The 10,432-nt window shown below is 49.4% G+C and overlaps 1 protein-coding gene and 1 long non-coding RNA gene across 3 annotated transcripts in view; both read left to right on the forward strand.

The window, feature by feature from the left end:
- arnt2 (aryl-hydrocarbon receptor nuclear translocator 2) overlaps window positions 1-10,432 on the forward strand; it is a 144,440-nt gene that overhangs the window by 32,146 nt on the left and 101,862 nt on the right. The window contains exons 1-3 of one of the 2 annotated variants that reach the window (XM_007579193.2): window positions 199-419; window positions 8,537-8,750; window positions 10,040-10,142. In XM_007579193.2, the coding sequence (XP_007579255.1) occupies window positions 246-419; window positions 8,537-8,750; window positions 10,040-10,142 (491 nt within the window). In that variant the 5' untranslated portion in view covers window positions 199-245. Of the gene's footprint in view, window positions 1-198; window positions 420-8,536; window positions 8,751-10,039; window positions 10,143-10,432 lie in introns of those variants that run through there. The other variant, XM_007579195.2, reaches the window with a different exon arrangement.
- Window positions 1,123-3,803, forward strand: LOC107834050 (uncharacterized). The gene is made up of 3 exons (XR_001659834.1): window positions 1,123-1,566; window positions 3,730-3,732; window positions 3,791-3,803. It is a non-coding gene; the product is annotated as an uncharacterized LOC107834050 (long non-coding RNA).

The raw sequence follows: 10,432 nt of genomic DNA on the forward strand, positions 1-10,432 counted from the left end.
ATGCAATTAATCTCTTTTTGTCTGATGGAGTTGTGCCTCAGTAATTATTACTGTTTAATTAACTTTGAAACATTTAGTTATAACACCTAAAGGATGATATGAGATGACATGATATAAAGCTGTTGATAATCTGTGTCCGTTAAATTGGAGGTAGGTATGATTCTACAGTCATTAGCTGTGTATTCTTTTCTTTCCTCTGTTTTAGAGAGAACCACAGTGAGATTGAACGACGCCGGCGTAACAAAATGACCCAGTACATCACTGAGCTGTCAGACATGGTCCCTACCTGTAGTGCCCTGGCCCGAAAGCCCGATAAGCTAACCATACTACGTATGGCAGTCTCCCATATGAAGTCCATGCGGGGGACAGGCAACACTTCTACTGATGGGGCGTACAAGCCCTCTTTTCTCACTGAACAGGTAGTGTAATGAAAGCTGATGGTCAACCAAAAGTAATATAAACAATTTAAAATAAGCAGCTTATAATATCAGGATTTTTTGTACATTGAACTCGCAGTTTTACCAAAAAATGTGTCAACTACTCAGGTAAAGTGAACTCTTACAGAGGAACATAAAGGGCCGTAAAAATTATCAGCATCATAATGTGATGTGGCTTGAGTGTGTGTGGTGAGCCGTTTCTGCTGTTTGTTATATTCTTCCTCTTGTTTTGCCCTGATGACTCTGCTCTGTTTGTCTAAAATTGCACAGTATTTCTGATTGTCAGCCTTCTAAAGCAATTTTTATCTGAGAAGCAAGTCAAGGAGACCCACTCCAGTACGCCCATTAACAAATGGGCGTACTGAACCGTCTCCACCATCAACTTGGCACCTTTCCCCGTGGGAAGCGCTCGGTAAAATGGGGACAACGTGATGCTGTCCTGATACAGAATGAGACAAAGCTGAAATCTGTTGCACCGTCTGTCAGTTCATAGCAGGCTCATCCTTCCTTCTGCTCTAGCACCTGTTCACTTCCAGATGTCCCTTGACCCGGCCTGTCTGTTCCTCTGAATGTGGTGGGGCAATATCCTTCTCTCTGGCACTCCACACATTAGCTTTTTGGAACATGCACTTGTTTCTAGCTCTGTGAAGCTTCAGGTGGCCCTGTTGAAAACCAGATTACTGATGAACAAGAATGACTTGTTAGTCATTCTTTTTAAATGGCTACTTCACTTTGTCAGATTTGTATTTTACTTTGGTCTATCCTTCTCTGAACTAGTAGTCACAGCTGTCCTGGGTTAGTCTGACAGAGGCATCATGTGTCACCGGGCCCTCTGACCAGCAGGATAGGCGTGTGAAGTGTCTTGCCCAAGGACACAACAACAAAGACGCACAGAGCTGGGATCGAACTGACAACTGTTGTGGAAATTTTCCTTTAAGAATGAGGCAAAACTGTTTCAAGAACCAGAGAAAGAATATATTCTTAATCAGTATTTATTTGAAGCCTTAACAGTGTTTGAAGTCTCTGCTCACTGAACGCAGTCAGGAGAAAGAGCCCCGAGCAGAACACAGCTTACAGTTTTATAGGGAGAGTTTCAATCCGATCACATAGTTTGATAATCTACTTGGTTGTAAATAAACGAAACAATAATTATTCTGTCAGTCCACGCCCCATTCTGAGGACAGAATGGGTCATAGAGAACGTGGAAACATCACACAGGTAAAACCGAATAAATGAGCACAGAGATTATTTTGGTGAGGTGAGCAAAGACGCATGCAGACCCAGGTTGAAATGATGATGATGATGATTTAACGATAATAATTCATGGGACAGAACAACAGGGAGCACAACAAGCACACGATGACACAGGAAAACAGGCTGGTACACACGACGAGGATCTGATAAGAGGCAAAGACAACAGGTGGGACTAAATACACTGGGAGGGTAATCAAAGAAACGAGACACAGCTGGGAACAATCAACAGGGAAGACAGAGACTCACAGGGGAACAGGCTAATAAACACAGAAAAACCTCAAAATAAATACACAGAAAACACAGATCACAACAGTACCCCCTCCTCAAGGGCAGCTACCAGATGCCCCAAACAAACAAAAGTCCAAACACAACAAGGATAGGCGGAGGGGCGCTGGACCCCCGTCCAGCGCCCCTCCGCCCCTCTGATTTTTGGGCTAGAGTCCAAAAATCAACGAAAAACAATCCATCAGGGTGGGCGGAGGGGCGACGGAGGGAGGGCAAAAGTCCACGGGGAACAAAAACAGAATCACACAGTCCAAAAAAACAAAAAACAAACAAAAAGCACGAAGCAGGAAGCGGAGTCCCGGAGGCTCTGGAGGGCCGGCAAGAAGGTCGGCTAAAGGCTCAGGAGGGCCACCAGAAGGCTCGGAGGGAGCACTGGAATGCTCGGACGGAGCACTGGGAGGCTTGGACGGCAGACTGGGAGGCGGAGGCTTGGACAGGCCGGCTGGTGAGCCAACTAGAAGCTCGGGCGAAGCACAGAAAAACTGAGGCTTGTCCGCAAACTCGGGGGACGGAGCACGGGGAGCACTAGGAAGCTCAGGCTCGTCCGCAAACTCGGGGGGCGGAGCCACAGGAAACTCGGAAAGCTCAGGAAACACCAGAGGCTGCTCACCAGCAGCGGGCACGGGGAACTCTGGAGGCTGCTCGCCAGCAGCCGGGGCACAGGGAACGCTGGAGGCTGCTCGCCAGCGGCCGGGGCACGGGGAACTCTGGAGGCTGCTCACCAGCTCAGGGCAGGGGTGACGGCTTGACCCAGGGGCCGGGATCTCCGGCAGCTCAGGGCAACGGTGACGGCAAGGCCCCACTCCGGGCAGGGGGATCGCCAGCCGTGATCCTCACAGCAGTGCTCCGCCACAGAACTCCTCCAGCGGGACTGCTCCGAACCACTGCCACGGGCTCCACCGTCTTATTTGGGTCCGCATCATGCGTCTCTCACCGTTACTGTGGTCGGATCCTACTGTCATGATTGGGGAGTTTTGATGAGGTGAGCAAGGACGCAGGCAGACCCAGGTTGAAGTGATGATGATGATTTAATGATAATAATCCACGGGACAGAACAACGGGGAGCACAATGAACACATGACGACACATGAAAACAGGCTGGTACACACGACGAGGATCCGACAAGAGACAAAGACAACAGGTGGGACTAAATACACTGGGAGGGTAATCAAAGAAACGAGACACATCTGGGAACAATCAACAGGGAAGACAGAGGCTCACAGAGGAACAGGCTAATAAACACAGAAAAACCTCAAAATAAATACACAGAAAACACAGATCACAACACAATTGTCCTTCACAGACATGCCTCCATGCAGAACTCTGACACCCACTTTCTGCAGTTTGTTACAAATGTGCACAAACCTCCACGGATGAAATCCCTCTGGTGGAGTGAGCTCTCAGATTCTCTGGAGGATCCAATCCAGAAGAAATGTAAGCATGTGAGATGGCCTCACCCAACCAGTGAGAAAGACGCTAGGCGGACAGAGGACATCCCACTGAGTTATCTCTTTAATGCACGAACAGACGCTGAGAACGACGCAGTGCAGACATGTGTGCCACATAACAGCAGAGCGCGCGCACGGGACAGAGAAGATGAGATGCAGCTTTTAGGAGTAAAAGCAGGATTGGGACGCAGCACAGCTGAGCTGCCATCGGCTCGTATTCTGAGACAAGAGGAGCAACAGAGAGAGCAGAAAATTGCTCACTCTCTTTACAGACGTAAGGGCCAACAGTAAAGCAGTTCTAAAAGACAGTAACTCAAGAAAAGTCTGATTTAAAGGCTCGAATGGAGCTTTTACCTGAGCACGCAGGAACAGACTGCTGTCTAATCCCATAGAGGAGCAAATGGGTGTGACACAGGTGCGCTTCTGCGCATGCCTCTCAGAAACCGCTTCATCAGCAGGCGGTTAAAGACCGTTCTGTCACCAAAACCCTCATGGCAGGAGGAAATAGCTGCAGCATATGTTTTAATGGTGCTGAAAGCTAAATTTCTGTCCATCAGCTGCTGGAGAAATGACAGCACGCAGCCTATCCATCCATCCATCCATTTTCTTTACACCCTTGTCCTTTAGTGGGGTCGGGAGGGGTGCTGGTGCCTATCTCCAGCTAACGTTCCAGGCGAGAGGTGGGGTACACCCTGGAGAGGTCACCGGTATGTCGTAGGGCGCACGCAGCCTAAAGGACATGAAATGGGCTCCATGCCCACTCCCGCGCACCAGGGTTGAAAGGCTGACCACTTTGAAGCATATAGCGCTGTGGTAGAAGTGGCTTGTGCGCACTGTATGGTACCCACATCCTGAGGGAGACCAAGCCTCTCTAGGCACTCCCGTTCAGCCGCCAGATCCAGAGATGCTGGCCTATTTCTGGGTGGCTCCTGATCCCTGCCCCGGCCTGGAGGAGCGCGTCCTCCCTCCATGGCAGCTTCCAGCAGCTGGTGTCGTCCTGACACCAGCTGCTGCAGACTGGGAAACAACGCTGCCTTCTTGCGCTCGGGTGCATTACCGATTACCAACAGCTGTTCCTCCCGAACTCGGTCCAGGAGCCTTGGAATCAATGGAACTGGCGAAACGCATAAAGGAGCAGTTTTGGCCACGGGCTGTGAGCGAAGGCGTCCACCCCTAATGGTGGGTCTTGTGGGCTCAGTGAGAACCGCAGCTGGCACTGCACGTTCTCCCGCGTGGCGAACAGCTCCACTGCTGCTCTGCCGAATCTGCTCCATATTTGAGCGACCTGCTCGGGATGGAGACTCCAGTCCCCGTGGTAAGGACCGCCCCTGGACATGATGTCCGCTCCTCTGTTCAAGACGATGGGGATGTACACTGCTCTGATCGAGAGCACAGCAGCTGTCTGGCGATGTTTAACAGCTGAGCGGAGCTCACGCCTCCCTGGTGATAGATGTAGGCTGCTGCCACTCTGTTGTCTGTGTGGATCAGAACATGATCCACACACTGACCCTGCAGCAGAGGATCAAAGTGTTGAGTCACCTTCAGCACTGCCAGGAGCTCCAGCACGTTTATGTAAATAGACATGTGGTCTGGCCACTGTGCTCCAACCACCTGAGACAGACATGTTCCTCCCCATCTCGTCAGGGATGCGTCTGTGAACACCGATATGTGTGACGTGGGTCTGCTGAGGGGAACCCCCTCTGCCAGAATGCTGGGGCTCCTCCAGTGGGTCATATCGGCTCCCACTGAAGGAGGAACAGAGATCGTGCGCCTCTTCTGGTGCACAGGATCTATGCGCAGGCGAGCGAACCATCTCTGTAAGCATCTCATGTGCAACAAACCCAGTGGAATCACAACGTAAGCCACTGACATTCCCAGCAGCCGCATGACTGACAGAGCAGTCATTATGCTGCGAGGCCTGACATGGCGGAGCTGTGCTGACAGAGCTTCAATTCTCGGCTGTGCCAATCGGGCTCTCATCATAACTGAGTTCAGCTCCACTCCCAAATAAAAGATCATCTGAGATGGAATAACCAAACTCTTATCCCAGTTGCTTCTGGGTCTGAATGGCGGCTTCCTCTCTGGACCGAGCCAGTAAAAGCAGGTCATCCAGATAGAAGAGGACTCTCATCCCTGCCATGTGCAGTGGTTGCAGCGTTGCTTCCACACATTTGGAAAACATGCGCGGGGCGAGACAATAACCAAATGGCAGACGGTTGTACTGATACTGGGTCCCCAGGAAGGAGAAACGCAAATACTTCCGGTGTTTCAGGATGATAGGGACGTGGAAGTATGCGTCTTTTAAATCTACGGAGGTGAACCAGTCATCCTGGTGAACATTTTCCATCACTTGTCTGATTGTTAGCATGTGGAATGGCCTCTCTACAATCGAGCTGTTGAACAGGGACAGATCGAGAAAGAGTCTCACTCCTCTTGTTTTTGGGAACCAGAAAATAGCGGGAATAAAACCCAGCGTTTTCCTCTCCCTGGGGAACCGTGGAAATTACACCTTTTGCCACAAGTTCCTGCAGCTTTGACATGAGAGCGGAGTTCTACTCCGGAGAGGATAGAAGCGTCTCCATGATCCCCTTGAAAGGCAGAGGCCTGTCTCCAAACTGCAGCGTGTTACCCCTGCTGATTAGCCAATCCATCCACCTGTCCAGGGAACATGCGCCTCTGAATAATATTCTGAAAGCGGGCTTGCATTTATGTGAGGTGCTGTGGTTCGCATGAACTCCAGCCAAGTCAGAGCCCCTACCGCCATCCACTGCCTTGGACATTCTCAGAGGGGGGGAACCAATGGGGAATTTGGCCAGCAAGGGCTGGTTGTTAGCCTCCATGCAGCATGACGCGACAGCGTTCATGTCAGGCCTAGGGCGAACCCGCACGCTTCCTGAAGAGGCGTCAGGGTGCTTGAGACACCATTTCGGTGCAGACTGCTGCCGGACAGATGACAAACAGTCGCCACTCACAAGGTGAGATGACTGCGAAGCTGCAGCTGGAATCACAGTAGGCTTTGACTGTTCACAGAATGCGCTCTTGTACTCAGACTGCTCAGAAGAGGCATACTTATTCACTGAGACAGAAAAATTCTGTGTAGAAACCACGGAGCTGCAGTGCCTCCAAAACAGCTGCCTAGAGGCTGCCGACTCGCTGTGTGTGGGAAATGTGTGCAAGGAAAGGAAGCTGCTGTGAGATCAGCTGATCTGACAGAGTTGGAACCTGCAGGAATTTTGCTCTCAGCGATATGTTTGTGTTTTATTTCAAAATATTTCATATTACCACACACATTCCCCCCAGCTAGTCATTTCCTAGCTTGACTTCTCCGTGGTCCCTGTGGCTGGCCGGAACCGGATGGTTCGGACTGACGTCCTCTGGGGAGACGCTAGGTCACTGGCTGGCGAAAAGAACTGCCAAGAGGTGGAGGAGGGTGGCAGAGCGGAATGGGAAGAGGCTGCAGTCTCTGGTGTTGACGGCGGCCACATCGGTCCCCCTAGCGGCCGGAGGTGCAGGGGACAGGTTGTGGCCGTTCCAAGCGGAGGACGGACTCCGAAACCTTCTGAGTCTTCTTAGACTCCGATAAGAGAGACTGGAAATTGGCACCAAACTGCACATCGGGGTGATGTGACATCCAGCAAGTCCTTCTGGAGCTTCTTGGACATAGATGGTGAGAGGCGGAGCCAGGTGGTCCTCTGGATCAGAGTAGCCCAGGCAGCTATCCGAGAAGAACAAACCGCTAAGGTGGCGCACAGATTGAGTATGGCATCAGCCGCCTTGCAGAGAGAGCCCGTCAGCTCCTCTGGTAAGGCAGCTTCCTCCACCCTTTTGGAGATGCCGTATGCCAACAAAGCAGCATTATTGGTGGCAGCCGTTATCTGATAGGCGCACTGGTGGGCCCGGTCAGAGAACCTGGTAATCAGTTGATCATGCACAGGCCGCTGGACTAATCCTGATGTCCTGGCCCCAGACACGTCAGCGAGGCCCGGATCCAGAGTAGGAACAGAGGGAAAACTCCGCTCCATAAACCCCTCCACCCTGGTGATAGGCGCATAAGTGCAGACAGGTGCCCTTGGCTTTGCGGGCTCAGCCTCAGATTTGTAAGCTATTACATAACTGAGGCCAGATGGTGTCCGAACGGCAAATCGGTTCGGTGCCAAACCGTCCCACCAGATCATTCGAACGTGGTTGGGGGACGGGAAGCCCCTTAGCGCTAGCCGCCTCCTTGATCAAGCTAGGTAGCCCGAGGAGGAGCAAGCCCACAGCTAGGAGCGTGGTTGAGTCAGACATACGGAGCCCGGGGTTGACTGAGCATCTGCTCAGCCGCCTCTCTTCCACCACGGTGCTTCCCAGCTGGGAAGCAACATCCGAACCGCTGCTGCTCCTGCTGTCGTCCTTGTCGTTATCGTCCTTGCTGCCAGTGGAATCATCCGACTCCTGCTCAGTGTAGCTAGCATCCCGCTCAGCTTAGTTAGCATCTCCTCACAACCAGAGACCGGATTCGGTGGGCCTGGCCCCCCGCCTAGCACCAGCCTTGAAAAAATCTAGCCTCCGCCTCCTCTTCTCCAGTGGGAGGAGAGCACAGGGGCGGCAAGAGGGCTGAGGCGTCAGGGCGAGGTCAGCGTGCTGGGGCCCAGGCATCCCTCGCAGATCCAATGCCCGTCAAGGACATGATGTACCCCGTCTGATAAGACGGGTACAAATGGATGTTCGCTCTTAAGACAGTGCTATCTTACGCTGAAGAAAAAGAAGGAGCCGTTTGTCTGGTCTGACCGTTTTTTATACAGACGGGGTGGGGCTCACCCAGTAGGTGGGCGTGGACTAAGCCTTTTTTCAGTGCTGTGCTGCGTGTGAGGGATAAACCCACTAACAATAGCCTTAAAAGGTGAAGCCTATACGAAATAGAACTCCTACCGCCATCATCCTGCCATTGTTGACCTTTTTCAACATTTTTCTCTCACTACTTTGACTGCCCTTATTATATAGGCAATGACAATTGTTTTTTTTTGTTTTGTTTTTTTTGCACAGAGAACTCAATGTGCCACATTTCATAGGGTGATCAAACAATGGCTTTTGTTTCTCAAAAGTCTTCTCTGGGCCTTTTTGATCCTGTAGGAACTGAAGCACCTGATTCTGGAAGCAGCAGATGGCTTCTTGTTTGTGGTGGCGGCAGAGACTGGCCGAGTCATCTATGTGTCAGATTCTGTGACTCCAGTGCTGAACCATCCCCAGTCAGAGTGGCTTGGCAGTACCCTGTATGAGCAGGTTCACCCAGACGATGTGGACAAGTTGAGAGAACAACTCAGCACTTCAGAAAACTCAATGACAGGTAAATGTAGTTGCATATTTTTTTTCTGCTAACAATTGCTCTGGTTATCATTTGTGTTAAATATTTTATGTTTTACTTTATGGTTGCCAGAATCTGGGAGTCTGAAAAATCTACAACCCCATGCAAAAAATTGAGCTATATCATGGTTGGAATGGTTGTGTGTGCCATTCCTGCTATAAGAGATGAAAATGAGAGTAGACACTGCCCTAAAATGAGCTGTTAAATGAAAAGATCAGATAAGGTCACATTAAGGCAAAAAAATAAACACAATTGGGTCACTTCAGGCTGAAGTGTGAACGTGGCCAGAGTCTCTGTGAGCATTTCTTAAAAATATAGTCAGTTTTTTCAGCATAAGTGAGCTGACTGTCCAGGAATGACCTAAGGTATTAAAAATTGCCACATTTTCAATAGGTTGGTCATCAAGTGAAACTGGGCCCGCTTTAAGGTCTTGTTTAGATAATTAAATTAGCTCTACATTTTAAAGAAAATTAGATAGTTTGGTGTTTTAAAGAATGTATCCTTTATGAAGTTAATAATAATTAAAGTTTGTGGTATTCTGATTTAGTGATGTATTTATGTTAGCTGTGTTACCACCCTCACACCACTAGAGGCAGTATAAGACCCCAAAGGATTCTACTTACGAGCAGATTTAGAAGTACATATAAAGCTTCAGAATTTTAAGAACTGTGAGTGGTGCTGTAGTAAATAAAAGAGAGAAGTTTAAATACATGCCGACAGTGGATCTCCTTCCTAAAGGTGAAAATATCACAGATTTTAAAATAAATTAAAAACAAGAGGCCACAGATAATATTCCTATATTATCTGTGGCCTCTTGTTTTTAATTTATTTTAAAAACTGTGATATTTTCACAGCGTCCTCTCATTTCCGAAGTGCAATTGTCCCATTTCCAAATATGGTATGAGTCTGTCGCATGGTCCTTCCTCACCCATTTCTGTTTGCTGCAGTGAGGTGTACTTGGATGTTACTACTGGCAAAAATCACAAAGACGACAGGAAGCAGTCTTTCTTTGTGGTTTGTAGTTTGTTTGTTTTCTCGGACAATGTGCAACTGGCTCCACCAAAGCTCTCACAGTATTGCACAGTTCATAAAAACTGTGCAATACAGTTTTTATGAACTGTATTGCAACAGATGATTGTAATTGTAACAGGCGATTATAAAATCGCCTGTTACAATTTCCTCAAAACGCAGCATATGTAGCCGCTCCCAAGTAGACAACAAACTGTGTTGCCTTCACATTTTATTTCCCACTTCCATTTGTGGTTCCATAGGACGAATTCTGGACCTGAAGACGGGGACCGTAAAGAAGGAAGGGCAGCAGTCTTCCATGAGGATGTGTATGGGCTCCAGGCGCTCCTTTATCTGCCGCATGAGGTCTGTTGGTTACTAAGAAATATTACTTTAGTTAAGAATAGTGATGAACTCAGGTGCCTTTTGCATTATGGTGTTTCCCCTAAACTATACAGAGTAGGTGAGAGGTCGAGTGCAGGGCCGGACTCGACTGATATTAGCTAGCTAGTCATCTTTTTGCTTATTTTACCTGCATCCAACAGCTTTACTCAACAGTCTGTTAGTTTGGGGGAAAAACTGAAAAGTTCTTTGCTTTTTGCTGGTTTGCTGCCATGAGTCTAACACACCTGCGTAGCCCTGCACAGCAGCAGCAG

The sequence above is a fragment of the Poecilia formosa genome, unplaced genomic scaffold (assembly GCF_000485575.1).
Source record: "Poecilia formosa unplaced genomic scaffold, Poecilia_formosa-5.1.2 Scaffold511, whole genome shotgun sequence".
Classification (NCBI taxonomy): Eukaryota; Metazoa; Chordata; class Actinopteri; order Cyprinodontiformes; family Poeciliidae; genus Poecilia; species Poecilia formosa.